The 19,683-nt window shown below is 45.2% G+C and overlaps 1 protein-coding gene across 4 annotated transcripts in view; it reads right to left on the bottom strand.

Annotated features, from left to right (window-relative positions):
- Positions 1–216: 216 nt before the first annotated feature.
- MPPED1 (metallophosphoesterase domain containing 1) overlaps positions 217–19,683 on the bottom strand; it is a 62,575-nt gene continuing 43,108 nt past the window's right edge. For all 4 annotated transcript variants that reach the window (XM_074901722.1, XM_074901724.1, XM_074901725.1 and 1 more), the window contains 3 exons: positions 11,166–11,281; positions 6,457–6,570; positions 217–2,932 (listed from right to left, as the gene is read on the bottom strand). In XM_074901722.1, the coding sequence (XP_074757823.1) occupies positions 2,814–2,932; positions 6,457–6,570; positions 11,166–11,281 (349 nt within the window). In that variant the 3' untranslated portion in view covers positions 217–2,813. The remainder of the gene's footprint in view (positions 2,933–6,456; positions 6,571–11,165; positions 11,282–19,683) is intronic.

Below are 19,683 nucleotides of genomic sequence, written 5' to 3'. Positions count from 1 at the left end.
ACAGTCTCACCTCGTCCCTCCGCGTCCCTCCATGTCCCACCGTGTCCCACGATATCCCACCGCGTCACTCCACGTCCCACCACATCCCACCGCGTCCCACCGCATCCCGCCGCATCCCACCAGCCTGCACCCGCGCCCACAGGACGCCCGCAGCCTTTCCCACGGGAGCTCAATGCATGGGGTGGACAGAGAGACCTTATTTGGGGGGTTGGTGGTTGGTTTGGTTTTTTTTTTATTTGTCTAACATGCTCTGACCAAAAATTACAACAACAATCAAGTTATGCCAAAATGATTAAATAATCTTTAAGCTTTCATACCTCAAGTACTTTAAATGATATTTTGAAGTAACAGCTGCTTTTGTATCCTTTCCACATAAAAATACACAGTATTTTGAAGATACCTTAGGAAAAATTATTTTTAAGAGAATAGTTTATGGTCGACATAGAAATTTTGTTGAGGCTAATAAAAGAACCTCTTCCCCCCACTTTTAACATTTTAGTCTCTCAAGTGCCGTGAGCAAATGTAAACATTTCAGACCTTAACATACAGCCAATTTCCTGCCACATTTGTTGCAAACCGCTTGAATTGTGACGAGCTAAGACACTTTTATTCTAACTACATGCTATTGCTCATCTTCCCGATGATGGCGGGAGTTCATATTCCACTATGAATTTCAGTCCTCGCTGATTTAGGAGCTGATCCTGCAATTTCTACACCAATAGATTTGACAAAAGTGGCCCCCTCTGAATTCATGGCCGATTGCTCATGCGCTTGTGAACTATTCACCCAAAAACCAGTTGCAGGCGTCACCAGTTGGTTTCGGTTTCGTTTCAGGAAAAGGCAGCACGTTGGTTTAGTCCCCAAGAGCTTACAGGCAACGACAGACCTGTGACCTGTCGTGTTTTCTGACGGGCTGGTGGCTGTGCCTGGGTCACAGCCCAGGTGTCACTGGGCTTGCGTGTCCCTGCTGCCCCCGGGACGCCGGCGAAATGACGTTTCTCCCACCTGGCGCAAAGTCGAGGCCGGCACAGCGCGGTTTGGCGACACAGAAATTTAAAATTGTGTATGCACGTAATGTCCACGCAGCTGCTACAGGAAACGCACATTTACATCCACAGATCAGGCAAAAAGTAACATATACCATTACCCAACGCGAGCGTGCAGAGGTGGGCACGCGGGGCCCCGCACACCCTGCGCTGGCCGTGCCGTCGTCTGCCCGACGCCTGCGGACAACATCAACGGCTGGAGGCCGTCGGCCCCCAGTCCAGTCCACGCCCGGAATACAGCGGGAAATTCTCTCCATCAAGGCAAAAAGGCTCTCTCTGAGCACGGAGATGTTCGCTAGGTCAAGGCAGAAACCCACTTCTTGTAGGGCACATTTGAAGCACCATTTTTTTTTTTTTTTTTTTTTCTGGCGGTGGGTTTGGGATCAATTCTCAAGCCCCTGCCTGGGCTGGGACCGAGGCCCCCGCACGCCTGCGGAGCTGCAGGGGGGCGCGGGGGCAGCGCCGCGGCAGTGGCCACCCCGGCCGCTCCCGGCACGGGCCCTGCCCTGCCTGGAGTCACAGGCAGCACGACCCGCGGGTTTCAGCTCGGCTTCCTGGGGCCTCTCGGCAGGTCCGGGAGCGGGCACACGCCAGAGGGGCCCCGTGAGGTGGCCCCTGCTCTGTCCCCTCTGCTGTGCGCGTCTCTCGCCCCGCTGACGCCACCACAGAGCTCCCAGAAGCGGGTGCCCGAACCCCACCTCGGGGTGAGCCCTGCCCCTTGACAGCCGGGAGCTCCCCGAGGACACAGGGATCACAACGACATTTAATCACTCCTGGCTGGGCCCAAAGTCAAAGCAGTAATCTCATCAGTGGCTGCATGTCCCGTTAACGGGTTTTAACAAATAGTCCCCGTGGGTTTTATTTAACACACCACTGCCGAGCATTAGGGGTGGGTTTCGTGGTGGTTTTTTGCTTTTTACATACAATCACGTATCGCCTTACCGTATGAAAACACAGCTATGCTTTTTCTTCTTCTTTTTCTTTTTTTTTAAGGGAAATGTCATCCTTTTTTTCACAGGCGAGGCCAGGTTACAAATTCCTGAGTTTATACTGCACTTAACACAGTCTCCCTTCTCGAATGTTGAGCTGTTTACAGCACGCCGGCAATATGCACCATTTCCCCTACCATCTGTAATGCCAGATGTAGTAAAACTTCATTTCCGTACAGTGAATTAGGGCCTCTATTGCATCGGGTTTGAATAGATGCAAAGACTTAGACCTGGAGGACTCGAAGTAATAACTTTCCTCCTGTGACCGGCCCTTCCTGCGCCATCTTTTGTATTTGCCACGTTAATTAAGGGAAAACATCTTTACCATCATTTTTCTTTTACCAAGAGCTCACTGGGAAACATCTGAAATGAGGAAATCCTAGTCTAAACACTTAAGTTTAAACTGCAAACTTTCTTAAAGAAACACTCCTTTGAAAGACATTGTTCTTTTAATAAGTCCAATATAATGTACGGTATATACAAAAGTCCCTACTTGAGAGAGATATATATGTATATGTATATATATATGTGGAATGCATTCACTTTCTGCGTTCACAAATATTTTAATGGTGAAATGTTAAAGTCTTTAATCTGTTTCTGGCACCAAAATGTCTGTGTTCCTCATCCACTTTTGTCACTCAAAATTTATCTGCGAAGAACTAGCAGGGAAAAAAGAAGAAGGTTTTTGCGTTTTTGTTGAATGGTTCCCTACTGGGATTCTCAGCCAGCAATATAAAGTTGCTAATGTGTTGGGTACAACTTTAGATCCTCATTATAATCATGTGTTCCTTGGAGTAGGTAAGTCAATAACTATAGGTGGATTAAGTGGCTGGTAATTCACAGTGCACACAGATGCATTCACGTAGGTAGTAGTTCCATCAGCCATGACACCATAACCTACAAAGAAAGAAAAATTCTCTTTACTCTCATTATTCACTATTATCTTTTTTTTAATCATTCACCTTTATCACACAACAGTGAGTTCCACATTTATTACTCAGACGGAATTTAAAAATCCTCTTCATGCAAAACATGGTCTCCTGAACTAGCAACACCATCTTTGTCCTGCAGCAGAACCTTTTGCCATCTTCTGAATTCCGTAAGAAAAGCAAAATGGACCCTCACCAGCCAGTGGCTATAATCTCTGGCAGCGAACTCGCCAAACCTCCCTGCAAAGACAGCTGGTTTCCTCTGCAAAGCTTTTTTCTTAAAACCTTCTCCGTTTCAGAAAGGATGAGAAGATGGAGCTTAGATAATCACAGCATTGAAAAATAAATATTTCTTATCATTTCGGTTTGCAGTCATCAGCACAGCAAACTTTGGGCAATTTTCATCTTTCCACCTCTTCTTCTGTCCTTTATTGTACATCTTTTAAGCAACCAATGAAGAAAAAGCATTGCTTGGCCAAGGGGAGGGTGTGCACCTGGGCAGGACCTGTCTAGCAGGAACCTCTTCTTCCTCTGTGGTTGAACTTGTTAACCAATTCCCACCCAGTTTGATGGGAAGATGCTAAAATGCCTGCCCGGGCAGATTAAAAAATGGGTTTATTAATGCATTCTCTGACAGACAAGGTGAGTTCACAGCCTAAGACACCACAGCATTTCCTTGGGAGAAAACACCCCTCTGTATGTCTCACCAGTGGTGAAAAAGCTTTAACTACACCTCATGTCTGACCGGACACCAAGGCCACACAATTCCAGAGGTAAATGGGCAGAAACTGCAGCTCCCAGCCCTGCTGCTGCAGAGATACAGCGAGATGCTGTAGCAGCACCTGAACTGCTCGGGCGTTATGAAAAAGTAGACACACCGCATTGTCAAAAATCTCCTCATGAATGACTAGGAAAAAACATAAGCTTCGTTACGCTAAAGCCAAATGTTGGCAACTTGCATTGGAATATTACAATCGGTATGAAGAAATGGATACACAATGAGAAATGTATGATTTGGGGGAAATCCCCTGGCAGGAAGCACTGTGCTAAGATTCAGTCTCACCATTAATGAAGTGAATAGTGAAACATATCCCTTGCTGCCTACGTCCCAGCTATCCAAACCCTAGGTACCTCGGGTCCTACAGTTTTTCTGAGTGAAATTTTGTGTCTTATAGAAGCATTGGTAGTTGCATAATTTTCAAACAAAGAAATGGTAGCCAAATTCCTTTCTTTTTTGTTCCTTAAAATACCCTGAATAATGCAAGGTCTCCTGGACTCCCCATGGAAAAACCACATTATAATTAGGGACTAGGGAGGGAAGAAAACTCTTGTCAGGTTCCTGTCACAGACATTTCTTTCCATCACTTGCTGTCTGCCACAGAACAATTGCTCTGTGTAAAACACAGACTGCACGGGGACGGTCAGCACTGCTGCCGGGACTTCCCGGCTCCTCGGCGACACCTTGGGAGGAACAGAAGCAGCTTGCTGATACACTCTTTTTGCTGGAACATTCCTAATGCTACAGTTTTCACTCCTACCCTGCTGCCAACAGTTTCCTTGGCCGTGACCTCAGCCAAGTCCTGGCTGTAACGGGAAGCCAGGGTTGCAGCGGGGCCCTGCCACGCTGCCCGTCCCCCGGGGTCCAGCAGCAGCAACGTGGGGAGGGACTTTTTGGCAGCGACAGCAGTGCAGAGGGGGAACAGGGAAGCAACGTCTCTTCTCAGCATCTCTTCCTCCTGGATGTTCAGTAAATGACTGCTGCAGATGTAGCCAGGCTCAGTCAGGGGAAGAACTCATCTGTTCACATCATGCATTCTCTCTACAAAGAGCAGCTTCGTCTGCACAGGCTGTCTGCAATGGGAATTCTCCTCTGCAGAGACTCAGCCTCCCACTGCAGAACAGGCGAGGCAGTTCCCCATTTGTTTTCTCTAAATTATGATCGTTAACAAAGAGTACCTTGTTTCTGTGTGCTGATGCCTACTGTGCCAACTATATTAATTCACAAGATTTACCATTCGGTGGAGGTGCCACTCTTTGCCCTTGGGAGCCAAAGTTGGGCTCGGTTTTAGCAGATGTGATTTTGTTTACCTGCCTGAAGCTTCATGGCTTGCTAACTGTTTGCTTATATCCCCTGCAACCCACTCGGCTTACCATTTCTGAAAAGACAATGAGTTTGAGCTGTATTCACCTGCTCTCTCGTACGGAATCTCCAAGACTGCTCCAACAGCAAAAGGTTATGAAAAAATACTGCTACGTGTTGTTTGTTTCCTCTGTGATTTAGCAGCACTCTGGACATTAACCAGGCATTACTGGGTCACCGAAGATGAGACACAGGAGGAGAAGGGGCTTAGTCCCTGAGCTGTAAAATAACCTGAATGTCGTCCCCATCAATTTTACACCAGCACACCTCTCGGCAGTGTCACTTCTCACTTAGCACGGTGAAAGCCCCAGCAGCAAGCCAGAGAGGGGGATTTCTTGGGAAGGGTAACGGATCTTCACAGAAACCCCAAAGCCAGCTACGGCGGTTTTTCCACTTGTTCGTTTTGACACTGGTGAGACGCACAGAGACCCCACCTCAGAGGCTGGAGCAGTCCCAGAAGCAGAGAACTGGCGGCTGTGGAGCACCTTTCCCTGCCAGTAAGTGCACGCTGCCAAGAAGCTGGTAACACAGGCGTGGTACCACGTTCCAAGGGGCACACGCCTGCAGCCCTGGGGTTCTCTTGGTGGGGCTGCGGCTTGAAGCCTTGCTGCCACGACACGTGAACAGCACGGACCTCTCCACGGCAGGCAGCTTCTACCCTTCCCTTTGCCTGGAGATGAACTCAGCGGAGCACATTTGTCACCATTTACTGACTTATGTGAAGGGAATTCATCTTTTTCCAGTTAAAAATCAAATAGGCAAGAGAACCACTTTGTTTTGTCTGGGTGCCAAATGTTTCCCCTACCAAAGCAAATAAATACATGAACAAGTATCCCGAACTTCTCCACAAGTCAGTGGTGACATCCCTCTTGATTTCAACTTCACGTATGCACTGATGGGGGGAGACAACCTTTATTGAACAATCTTGAAGATTAAGCCTTAGAAGCACCCCCCAAAGCATTCTGACCCATTTTACAAACGCAGAAACAGACACAGAGAGCTTACAGGAATTATCTTAAGTCACAGAGATTCAGCAGAGGAAAATACCATCCACCAATCCTAATATTTTCTGTAAGTACTGGACTCGTGTTCTTATTTTAAAATTCACAGTAATCCTCTCTGTGAAGGAGGCATCACCCTGTTTTATAGATGTAGAAGCTGAAAGAGAAGCTGAAGCACAAATACTGAAATGTGAGTATCAGCCAACTCCATCCCTATATATGCAGTTACGTAAGTATCTGAATTCCAGAAGTGCTTCAGCTCAGACGTCCAAGTTTGAAAATGCTCAGTTAAACCAGACAACTTCTGTGTTTGTGGTTTCTAAATATAGATAGAAGGAAACGTGTTCTGACCTTCATGGATATGTCCAAAAACGTGAAGCCTTGGCTGTATTCGTCTCTGGACTGTGTTCAGCAGCTCAACACATCCTACCCGTTGCATTTTCTTAGGAACCCAGTCTAGAAAACCTTTGGAAAAGAAAGGAAAGCTTTGAAAGAAGACAGGTTATCTGCAGAGCTGTCCTGCTACACAGCACTTCCAGGATTTCACGTCTCGTGGCTTTTCATAAGCCATCACCAAAGGACTGATGTGGAAAAAACGGTGTTTGCCTTAGTAAGGAGAAGAGGAAGGAAGGAAAAATACTTGAGGAAAACTGTAAAAGCTCGTATGAAGAAAAAGCACTACGATAACTCTTGCTAGTTATTTTTCAAGAAAAGAAAATCACTGCAATTAAAGCGTTTTTCCACTGCTGTTAATGGGAAAATGTAATGCTTTATCCATCCTTCCTCCTTTGAGAGAGGGAGGTGTAAAGAGCAGCATGTCCAAAGCGAGTCTCTAAAGAATCTAAATCAACATTTAGCTATTCAAATCTACTCCTGGGATCTAATTTTTTTAATTGAACACTTTAACTGACGTAATGGAATGTGTGTTGCTAATAATAAAACTATACTGCTACCACACTGAATCCGACAGTGGCGGAACTCAGGTGAGGGACCCACAGCTTATGCCTAAACCCAACACCCTCGAGCGAACTCCATGACACAGCGAGCCCCCAGACAGGAAGAGCAGCTCAGCCCTTCTGCAGCAGATGTTTTCAAGTGCTGTATTTATTTACATGGTTTGTATGAAAATGCGTTTTTTATCAATACAGACAAAAAATGTACACCAATTTGCTTATAGGTGTCTAAAAACATCCTGCAGGGGGATGAAGCCTCGCGTTTCTCTCGAAGCAGCAGTATAAGGATGCTGCTGTATTAGAGGGGTTGCAGTAACTGATCTTGTGTTCATCAGGCTCGAATTTAAAAACCTAAAAGATACAACCATTCTGTTCTCCTTTCTTTGCTCTGGTACTTTCCCCGGGTACCTGTCATAGCTTTGTATCTCTTAGACTGCTGCAACAGCATGAGTATCTTGTGCCTTTGAGAAAAGGGGAGTCGGGCAGAGAGGTACAGAGGCTGGACCTGGTTTTCATACGTTTACTTTTGACGTCCGCTCAAGCGTGGCTCAACTGCAGCCAACCAATTGGCTTAAAAGACCAGAACTGTGGTGTTCAGGCTCGTGGAAAAGCTCTCCGATTTGCTAGAGCTTCAGGGTAGGTTCACACATTGAGAAATGCACCTCTTCAGATGCCAGTGCCCAAAAACTGGGCTCAGTATGCTGCGGGGGTTGATGAAAATGGTAAAAATCTGCCCTCGTATCATAGTTTCTCAGAGAGCTATGTCCAGTTTTCAGAGATGAGTTGGGAATGCAGCATCCTACGTGTCAAAAAGAGGAAGTTCTGGTAACGGGCACAGGCTCCTAATTCATTCAGATGCCTCAGAAGACGCTGGCTGGATCCTGTCGGGGGGATGTACAAAGAGAAACCTCACTGAATTACAGACAGAGCAGAGCTCCGTTCTGGCAACTGATTTTATCAGTCACTCTTGGTATGCAACGCAGGTCGAAAATTGCTGGAGGAAATAAGTATTTAAGATACCAAAGTGAGGCCAGCACCTCCTCGGGAATCCAGAGCAAACGCGCTGTAACCACAGGCTTTGTTACCTCAATGATTTGAAAGAGTTAATTGTCAAAATGTCTGTGGTGAACAGAAAGCCAAAAGTATTTCCACTTCAAAAACTTCACAAACAAAAATCCATAAAATTAACTTCTCCATTAAATTAAGCATTATTTATGTTGAACATGTTTTTGTTTACATGCATTATCACCCTTCTGAAGCTTTCCCATATGTTTGCAGCTTATTATGTACACCTGACTACACAAACTAAGAATAATTGATTACACCTAGCTAACAATTAGAGTTCATCTTAGGGGTTTTTTAATGTTTGGTTACTTGAAACAGGTTTCTGCAGCTGTCAGGGAAGTATAAATCTTTGTCACAGACAATCAAGCAGACAGCTACAAATGAAGACTTAAAGGTGAAATTAAATTAAAAACAAACACAGAAAAGTGAACTTTTTGAAGAGAAATAAAAGAATCATAAATGCAGATCTTTAGGGATCAGGGAAAAGACTTGCAAAGTTATGATATACATAAAAGTAACAAAAATATGCTGATATAGAAATGAGCCTTAGCACCGCTCCCATCATTATGAATATTGTATTTTATAAGCTATGACATACATGGTGCATCTTTATTAATAATAAACAGGTTACTAATTAAATGGTCAGTAACAGCTTTTTTAACCTTTGTTTTCTCATCCTGTGTGAATCTCCTGTGTATCCCTGCCCTGGGTCCACCCCAAAGCACTATTCTAAAAAATTACAGAATACAGAAAAACTCCTCAGATTTTCGTTACGTGCCTAACTTGACTTAGAAAACCAAAGTCCATTAACTCTTATGGGTACTTCTGCATCTAAATCATGCAAGCAATTTTAAATCTATCTAACAATGTAGTATTAATTATTTTAGGAGGATGCGTGCTCCTTTGAAGTGAGGGAATGAGAAGGCAGCACAGCAAATGGATGATGGACAGGATTTAGGCAGCCGTGCTGGAGAAAAAAAGAGGAATTTGCAAGAGCTCTGATTGCTATTTATGATCATTAGGAACAGCTCTAGTGGTGCTGTCCAAGATCAGAACAACAGTAATCAGCCTTCTGGTTAAAATAATTGGCTGGGAGGGTCAAGGAGGATCCTGTCTCCCAAAATGTCTGCGGACAGAGCGATACCGTAAGGAGGTTCTGTGAGTTAAGCAGAGTGCTCGTTCCTTTTGAAGCATCACAGATTTGTGGCCATGGGTGTCAGGGAGACCATAGCTGACGCCCTCAGGCAGAGGGTCCTGTGCCCGAGCCACCTACCAATGCATCAGTAAGAAAAAGACAAAGAAACGGGAACTTTTAAAACAGAATATCACTGGAGGACGGTTGAAGCTTAAGAATTCAAAAAAAAGAGCACAGACGCTGACACATGGGGACAGGGAGAATTCGCGTTATCCCATCACAGTCAGCGGAGAGGGGCGGCTCTTCCTCAGAATTACTACAATTATTAAATTACTTTTCAATTATTAAATTTACTATGAAATTTATTCCTGAAGCGCATCTGTCGCGTGCTGGCTGTGCAGGGCTCCCCAGAGGTTCCCCTCGCTCTGCCGCTCCCAGAGCTGCCTGCGGGGCCCGGCGGCCACGTCCCCGGGTGCCGGGGCTGGGGGGAGCAGGCCCCTTCCTCCACTTCGCAGCACTGGGTTTCCAGCGCTGGGCACAGGGATACGCTTTGGATCGGCTGAGGCTGGGTTCCTTTACAGCTGATCTTAAAAATGGCTACAAAAGTGCTGAAAAACCTTCTGAAAAAGTTTTACGTGTGACTTACACACACAGCTGTGTCAAAGACCCAGCGCCAGGCCTTGGAGCCTAACAGGGACAATCCCCAGTACCAACCGCCTGGAGCCGGTATCTCGAGGTCTAAACAATTAATTCCTGCCATCCACTTTTACGATGCAGGTGCATATTAAAACCTCTGTGGCACGGCATGAGACTCCACTTAGGAGAAGTATCAGAACAGAGGTCCTCCCTGTGAGAAACCGCGCTCCCAAAGCAGCCCTCTGCCCCAGGATTAGTGAGCCGTGGAATGCAAACAGGTCTTTCTAAAGAAAACAACAGAACACAAACCCTTCAGATACTTTCTCCTCCGAGGTCTGAAAGAGAAGAAGAAAGGGTGGAAGACAAGAGGGTTTTAGCTTCAGGAAATTGGGGACTCCAAAGGTTTAAAGCAACCAAGGCCTTCATTTCGCACAAAGTGCTCCTCCACTCTGAGCCTCAGCTCAGCACTTCAGAACGTGCTTCACGTTGGTGTCCGTTTATTAAATTAGTGAGAGCTAAACACATCGCTGCATTAAACATAGCTTGCTGTATGTTATACATTGAAAAACATGTTAAAAGCCTTAAGCCTTTACTGAATCTGGACAGGTTTCTGTGACTATATTATTACTCTAACACAGGTCTATTATCCAGGAATACAAGAAATCTCTCCTGGCTTTTTTATCACCTTTATTAATATTTGTAAAACACAAACACAAACCTATTTCTTGTTGGTCTGTTAGTGTTGCCAGATTGGATTAGAGAGAGGCAATTCACCCACGCTGTCCAAAGAACAGGCAAACCATGGCAGCATTTGGGTTTGTGAGGCAGAGGATGCACCAGCGTGATGAGGAGAAATACAGACCCCGGGCACTTGGTGGAGGAGGAATGCTACTGCATGTAAGGGAGAAAGGGCTAAAAAGGGAAGATCCCATCCTGCATTTCTCTTCAAGCTGGCCCCATGCTTTAAATCTACTAATTTCACCAGCGGCAGAATGGACATTTGCACAGGAAGACCAGACCTTGCTTATTTATAAAGCTCATGAAGGCTTTATGCATTAAGGCTTTATTTTTTAAGCCGTTATTTAATTCCCTACCATAGAGCACAGGTAACCATGAAACATAAACCTGAGCTGAAGTCCTGGTGCTGCTGAAATCAGTAGGGATGTTCCTTTTGCCCTCTGTAAGTCAGGATCGCACTCTTTGACTAAGGAGAGCCATCAGTTACGGTAATCATCTGAAACACACAGCTAAGAGCACTAGTATTTTCTTACCGAGAGGTGGTCCATGTGTTATAAGAATATCTATTCCATCTGGAATAAGGTTCCATTTCTCTAATAGTGCTTGGCCTCGTGGAAGATTAAAGCCCCAGCCATAAAACCAAGGTTGCCTGCCAAGAGAGGAGGAGAATGTCTTCAGTGCCACTTCCATGTACTGGTTATCTAATTAAAATACGGAGATTGATCTCTACGAGCACGGAACCTGGAGACACAAACAGCATATTCATTTTCTTCCTTGTGTGCACAGTAAAACCCTCTTTCCATACAACCAGTGTTACTTGTGTGGCAAATCAGCGCAGTCCTTACCACTTCCAGTAGGCAGCGTACAGTAAAACACCCACAGTGCTCCCCTAACTAGGGGAAAAGTGACTCTTACAGGACCTGCATACCAAGACCTCCAGGTGTGGATTAGCACGCTGGGCTCCCAGCACACCTCGAGGAGCACCTCTGGGGGTACCCAGGTGTGGGTCGATGGCTCACGCTGGCTCCCGTCACGTCTGGCCCGCAGCCTGTGACCAGCTGGGCAAGCACAGATCCTGGCACAGTGACAGAGCCCGCTCCCAAGTTGGACACATCCTCTATGCTGCTTTGTTTCCCTAATTGGAAGTATCCCACCAGAACAAGGATACTGCTTCTTTTCTTACCCCTGATTTTCTTCTGTCCTCTGGTGCGCTGACTTGCCTTTAAGTAAGCCTTCCCATATTCAGGATTTCTTATCAGATGGGCATTTATATTTTTTAAAACAAGCTCATCACGGAGCAGTGGGACTGTAACACTGCCAGTCAGAACACAATTTAGCTGTATCTTGCTATCCCATTGATTAAAAAACTGTATTTCACAGCAATTGTATCGCAGTGGTAAATTATGTCTTGCTGACTATGCTCTAATTCTAGGTCATAAAACTGAAGGGTTAGTTTTAGGTTGGAATTTTTTTATCATTTTTTGACTGAAGTCTTCTGGCCATACCCATATTAGGAGAATAACAAATAGGCTGCTGTGATTTAATAAGGTTTATGATAATTGCAGCCTTAGTGTTTATAAATACATACACATCAACCAGAGTTCCCTTTGAGATGTTACTTTGTGGAAGAAAGCTTTACACTCCCTCACCGCATCAAAAGACAGAAAGAATTCTTTCAAACATATTCTCTGAACTCCACTTTACATCACGTATGGCAAAGACAAAAGAAAATGCCCATAAAGCTATTATTCATCCTCTTCCATTACTGATGCTTGACTAACATTTCAAAAATTAGCACGTCTTCATGATGATATATTTTCCACTTTTCCTTTTGGAATGCTGTAAAGCACATGCCTACTGAAAACAGTTTTAAAAATACACAGCTTGCGAAAATATAAAGGGATGTGGCTTACCCAAGGGAAGAAAATAAAATTCTGGGAAAAGGGAAGGAAGAAGGGGGCTTTGCAGAAGGTTTCCCACTCTTCTTCCACAGAGAAAAAGAGCCTCAACTATTCTAGGCAGATGACCCCAAGGCTTTGTGTCCACAGCTAAGAGCTCACCTCCTAGCTCGTCACCACACACCCTGGAAAACCAAGGTCTGGATAAACAGGTGTCCCAGGCTTAAAAAAAAAAAAAAAAAAAGTGAAACTTTGTACATCTGCCATTGGGACCAGAAATATATCCCAGCCTCCAGAAGCTGTGGTGAGGGAGCTGAGCAAGGTGTGTGGAGAAGAGATGCTAATAGTAGCGATGAGGGGGAAACCTTGTTCTGGTCAGGCTGCTGAGGCCAGGGCAGCTGGCTAAGAAACAAAACATGTTAGGGATAAAAAATCACACTTTTGTGGTTACCTCTTCATCTCCTAGGAGCCCTCCCTCATAGGAAGAACAGCACCTGGCTCACAGGTATGAGACTTCTCACCCTCCTACTGCCCGGGTGGTAACTCACGGTGCAGCGAGGAGGCTGAGGGCGACCCTGCTGCTCTCTACAACTGTGTGAAAGGGGGTTGCAGTGAGGTGGGTGTCGGTCTCTTCTCCCAAGTAACAAGTGATAGGGCAAGAGGAAATGGCATCAAGTTGCAGCAGGGGAGGTTTAGATTGGACAGTAGGAGAATTTTCTTCACCAGAAGAGCAGGCTGCCCAGGGAAGTGGTGGAGTCCCCATCCCTGGAGGTGTTTCAGAGCGTGTGGACGTGGCGCTTAGGGACAGGTGGTGGACTTGGCAGTGTGAGGCTGGCAGTTGGACTTGACCATCTTAAAGGTGTTTCCAACCTAAAGGATTCTAGTTCCTGGGTTATCCTGCAGTAAGCTACCAGTCACACGGAGCCAAATCCCAGTCTGTGGAGCCTGACCAGCCTGTCTCTACGTTCAGCTCACCATCAACAGAACGGGAGTATTTTTAGCTCGCAGGACTGCCCTGAAAATAAACAAACCGAAGTCTGCAAGGTGCTTGGCTATTACAGAAGTGGGAGGCTTTACAAAAATATACAGAGGTTAGGCTTTTGCTAAACCCTCCATCCGTTCCTGCCTTGGGATTGGGTTCCATGCCTTCCATGCCAAGTACCTTTCTACACCAAGATGAAAATATTCAGCTGTTTGGCAAATTGTCTTTAGGCCCAGAGCAAGTTTTCCAGGAGCAAAACCTCACCGGCAGAAAATGCTTGCAGGGGCAAACAGGAGGCAAAGGCAGTGTCAGCACAGTAAATCGTGCTTCTAAAGCCCCAGGGAGACTCAGGGAACACAGGCCCCTGCTCCCACCCGTCACTGCCCACGGAGAGGATCGCCCCGGGTGGGACGTGGGGGAGGCACCGTCCTGCCCCCCCGTGGGCTGAACACACCCCGGGAGAGAAACCGAGGGGAAAGAGCAGTGTCTGGCCGAGAAGAAAAGGTCAAACACTTACGGACTGATTGTGTTAAGGATTCAGTGAAGCATTTATAAAGAGAAATAACTGTGACTGTCACAGGTCTCGCCAGAAGTCACCTTAAATCCTGCTGAAACCCAAGTGACCACGAACAGCACGTGCAGCTGCGAGGTCTCTGCCCGCCTCTACTAGGGCTGGCCTGTGCACGGCCACTTCTTTAAAAAGCTCATTTCTCCTTATGAATAGGCATGATCTGCTTATTAAGACAAGCAGCACTTTCCCCCATCCCTCCTCCCTCCCTCCCTCCCTCCCTCCCTTTGTGGGGACTGCAGCGGAGCTGCCTGCGCGCAGGGCTGGTAAGTTATGCATGCTGGAGCTGTTCTTTTGTGAAGGGGAGATGTTACAACTTGTGTGATTTGCCATCATGCTGTCTTTTGTGACAATCCCGAGATCGAGAGAAATGTCTGGAATATTTCTGGCAAAAAAAAATTATCTGAAGTCCAAGAAAGGATTCAGCGGAGGATGTTGGTGTGCTGTACATCTGAGAGAAGAAAGAGAAATCACACACCCCAGTGCCCCCACCCCCAAAGCAAAACCATCCCTGTACGCACAGAGGGATTTTATAAATCCCCAAGTCCCTTCTTCTGAAAATTTACTGCAAAACAGCCATCAAAGTTTCTGAGTAGGGAAATAAAAAATCTTCTCTAATACCCACTAACAAGTCTGTGACCTGGATATCATGCAGAGACAACTTTGTTCAGAATTTCCACTGACGATGGAACCTGCAAGCGAAGTTAAAGTCTGGATACCAAGCACCAAATTTTGGGTTCCCCAGTTACTGCTTGCTCAGGAAAAGTGTCATTTTTTAATGAATTATTTTAAATAATATTTTACATTTTACAAAGAAAACACTGTCACTCTAGAAGAGAAAATTCCGCTGTTCTCAAAAAAACCCCCAAGAAAAATATATTTGGCAATTAAAGACACATCATGGACGTATTTCACCTCTGAAGTGAAGCGCTCCTGTAAAAACGTACTTTGATTTAGGTCTCATCTTCTTAAAGTGAACAGTTTGAGTCTCTCCACATACTACTGAAATTCAGCAGTATTATTATTATGATAAGAATAATGATTGTCTACATATAAGACTCTAGGGGGAAAATATATTGGGAGTGAATTTGTTTACAGCACAATTAACCTTATGTTAAAAACATATGAACAAGTTTTGCAGGTCAAATAATCTACCATACAAAAAGGGCTGAATTATCAGAATTTGTGCTAGCAATCGGATGTTGCTTTATGTACTGAATTTCTATCTTTCTGTTCTAAAGTAACCATTGGAATAATTTTCTTACAGAATGATAGTTGCTATGACAACCATAGCAAATTTTCCTTTTCTGAAACAGATGTCTCATTTAGTTGAAAATTAGAATGTGAAAAACCCATGGGAAAAATTAATTCAAACTTTAACAGAACACTGACTACAATGTAATCTCTTATAGGTTAACCCCTTAACATCTTTCTGCACTCTTATAGTAACCTTCTCATAAATTCTAATTAAACCAGTTTAACCTCCCAGGAACGACCTTCTTAGCTATCATTAGCGCTTTAGTTGCCTTTGAAAGGAGCATTTCTGTTACAATAATAACAGAAAAAAGTCATACTAAAAAGAAGTGGTCAAACATATTACGGCCTTAATTATTTATTAGTTTTTCTTCTTCTATTCAGCTACTACTGGGAAGAGCTGCCATGTAGTCCAAGAATTCTTTTGTCATTTAAATGGGGCATAACTTAGTTTTACATGTGATTTGCTGTAAAGGGTGGTGATGCACTACACGCATTTGACCTGTGATTTGTGTGAAAACTGAAGGTTTTCAATTTTCAAACCACCACTACCCTTCTCAATCCGTTCAGCAGACACGCAAAAAGGGGACACAAGAAAGGACTCTTGACTGGGGAAAACTCTCCATGTGCACGGATGTTTGTCACAAGCAAGGAGAGTGAAATCTGATTCTCCAGTGACTGGGTTTAAAGGCTTTAACTGAGAGAGGGATCCCTTCCCCTCGGCCACCCCCAGCCCACGGGGACCCTCCGCAGGGCCCGGCCACACCTGGTCGGGGGCTCCAGGAGCGCAGGGGGCAGCCAGGGGCACTCGGAGAAGTGAGTCCCCTCAGCGCACGGCGCTGGTGCCGGGGGTGTCGGCCACCACCAGAACTCCCGGGTTTAGAGAGGCAGCTGCACCCCGGTTGCCCAGCGGAGGAACACGAGTCCTGCCAGCAGCAGGCCCGCGGCCGCTCTGACTCAAGGGAAAGCTCCGTGTCCGCCCAGTCCCCGCGGGGACCACGGCTGGCAAGAGGCTGCAGAGCCCCCACCGTGCCCAAGGGGCGGCTGGTGGGCAAACACCCGAGCAGCCACACACAGCACTGGAACCCAGCGCGCAGATGGCTGTACCTCCGCACGGCCACAAAGTCTCCCCCAGAAATCGCTTTTTGCAGCTGAAACGCAAGTTCTCTCGCTAGGATTCCTTAGTTTACAAAATAAATTCAAAGGTTCTCAAACACGTGTAACCTGCTCAGTCTTTCCTCCACAACTGTTGTCATTTTTCTCCTACTGGAAAACAAACAGAGAGTGGCTGGTGACTGTAAAGACGCTCAGTGGGACAAGAATGGACCAAATCAGTCTTCTCGTTCCTGCTCCCCTCCCTCCCAACTGCAGAGCTCCACAGGTTCAGCCTTTATCCTGAACAACAACTACACTGTACAACATTCACACTGCACAACATTTGCACCGTACAACATTCACCCTGTACCGTACCCTACAGACTACACCTGCTGAAAGTCGTGGGGGCAGAAGTGACGGGTCAGGCGCCGCGGAGCACCACGAAGCAGCTGGGTTCAGCAGCGGCAACCGCAGGCAAAACTCCAACACGCCCCGATTCCCAGCCCAAGAAACCTCAGTTGGACATTTGAGCCTGGTTTTTCCTGGTCTTGATTTAACCTGTCACAGCTACCCACAGCCCTGAGCGCACAGGTACACAGCACTGTACCCACTGCACACCTCCGTGCCTGTTCACACCCTCCAGGTGTTCAGATTTTCACACTCCCATCGCTCTGTTAGCTGAATTTACCCAGTCTCTGCACTTGCCTTTTCAGCCTTTCCTCAGTAACCAACCAACCGGTTTAATGACTATTTCTACTGCTTTTCACTCAATTTTCTCTCCAAGTAAGGATTCCTACAAGTCCACTTTTTTTTTTTTTTTTTTTTTTTTGGTGGGGTATGGGCTGTTCCAACATCTAAAGTAGTTGTGAAATAACACTCATCTTTCTGTCTTTTCTTCCTCACGTTCAAGAGGACTGTCCAAAGCAGGCAGGGAGAGGGCTGGCAGGGCACTGCTCGATTACAGGCTCTGAAACACTGATCAACACCTTGGCAACCGAGCGTTTTAACAGCATAACTGGGACTTAAAGAAAAACAGGTTTCAGAAGTTTTGAGGAGTATGAGTAGACTTATGACTAACTTCCACGTGAGGGAGACAAGGGTGGTATGATTCTAGAGAAGAGGTACAAAAGCAGCGTGCAAAAAGAATTACGCTACGCAAAAATCAAACTTAGATCCACTCATTCATAATATTAGAACCAGGGCTCTTTTAATGAAAGCTAAGGCCTTATACTTAAAACTAATAAGTGCAAATGATGGTTAATCTCATATAAGATTATCCCCTGGAACACACGGCCACGAAGTACAGCTCAGCAGGCGGGAAGGAGCGGGGGAATGGAGGTGCTGAGAGAGGAGGTGGCTCGCCCAGCGCTAGCTGGGGAGGCCGGAGCCGGCAGCAGACAGAACTCTGACCCTCCATCAGTCTGCTGGCCACAACACACAACATTCCTTCCCTGGGGAAGTTTGCTGTGGTCTTGGGTTTTTGCCTTACTTGTTTTGCATCTGAATTCTTGAAACTCTGAATCAAATTAAATTATTGTTTTCATAAAAGGAAAGGAGGGTAAAAATCAGAATATAGCCCTTTGTCAGTAATTATTTCTTTTGCAATTTGAGTTACACATGAAATCATTCATCTTTTGTTTAGTAAAGGATTTCATACATCCCTGACTAGAAAGAAGAAAGAATGAGCTGTGACTAATAGGAACTGATCATTTCTAAACATTAATCTGTTATAAAACAATGAAAAATAAAATGAAATCTACTTTATCTTCATAAAAAGAAAACAGAAGATAACAGGTAAGAGAAAAATTAATGAAAGACTGAATTTAAAACATGCCAACACCAAAGGCAAATAGTTTATTTCCTTCTGCTGGGAGGCAAATGATAATATCCCATCTGATATTTTTTAAAAATAATAAAATAAACCCAACAAACAGTAGTAAAAGCTGATTTGGAATCATTAGCCAAGAGATTCAGTGCCGAGGGTACAGATGTAGAACTGCACAGCTTCCAGTACAGCCTTACTGATTTAATGCAGGGCTGAAGTCTGGAGTTCCCGAGTCTGTTCCATCGCTCTCTCTGATCCCAGCATGTGAAAATAAGGGTACGGCCAGGCTCCAGCCTGTGCTCCAGAGAGCTGACTGCCATCCGAGGAAGAGACTTGAGGGAGAGGAGTTAACAGCCCCCCTGTCCGCAGTACGGTCACCACCTCATTTTAAATGTCAAACTTGCCACTAATAAGCCAATCTGTAAGGAAAAGTAATTCCAGGCCCATCCATGCCTGCCATCCTTAGAGCTTTTCACTATCAGAGGACCAGAAAGCTGAAGAAAAATCCTTCCACACATCCAGCCAGCCCGCGTTTACTGTGGTCCTCTAAGGCTCTGCAGAAGTTTGCTAACCGAGGAGGTGGAACATCCCTTGGAAATGCTGCACCTGTGGGCTTTTTTGTGATGCAGCTCCTGGCGGGACTCTCCCACACGAAACACGACTGAAAGCCCTCGAACTTTGTCACGAGAAGCGACAAAAGGGGCCTCGCAGCAGACACCTCTCAGTTTAGTAACTCACCAGGTTTACATCCTTCTCTCAAAATTCCAGGAGTAACTAGGCCATATGGACTAAGTGTCTGCCAGTTCTTTTCTGGTTTTCCTTCCTTTTTGTTGTTGGGTTTTTGGTTTTGTTTTTTTTTTAACCTTCTTTTCCTTAGAAAATTCAAAGCCATTTTGAGTTAAACAACCATGAAAACACTTCCAACTAATAAACTAATACAGCACGTGTGCATATATGCATCAAGTGCGTTATTTTTAACATTTTCAATTTAGCAAGAGATGACCTTAGCTCTTGTTTAAAAAAGCACATACTGATACTTCATATACCATGTTTCTACCTGAAGTGAACAACATCCAAGCAATCCTAAATTCCAAATTCATGTTTTCCTGCAGTCCTAAATTCACCCCACAGTTTCCACCACTGCAATGTGACTTTCTATACCAAAGAGGTAGAGCTTTAACACCTGGATGCTCATTCAGCTAGCTAGGAATTCAGAGATAACCTTAGGAAAAAAAAAAGCATACACTTATCTGATATAAATTACATTGTTAGAAATATTTGACACACACAGGTGCAGCCCTGTGTTGTAATATTGGCTCCAATTTACCCTACTTATTGGGAAAGAAAATCCTCATCTTAATTCATAATAAACTATGCTAATAAATTTATTTATTTAAATTAAATAAATTTATTGACGAACAACAAATCC

The sequence above is a fragment of the Athene noctua genome, chromosome 3, assembly GCF_965140245.1.
Source record: "Athene noctua chromosome 3, bAthNoc1.hap1.1, whole genome shotgun sequence".
Taxonomy (NCBI): Eukaryota; Metazoa; Chordata; class Aves; order Strigiformes; family Strigidae; genus Athene; species Athene noctua.
Note: the sequence above shows the minus strand (reverse complement) of the source record. Positions and strands in the feature narration are given on the sequence as shown.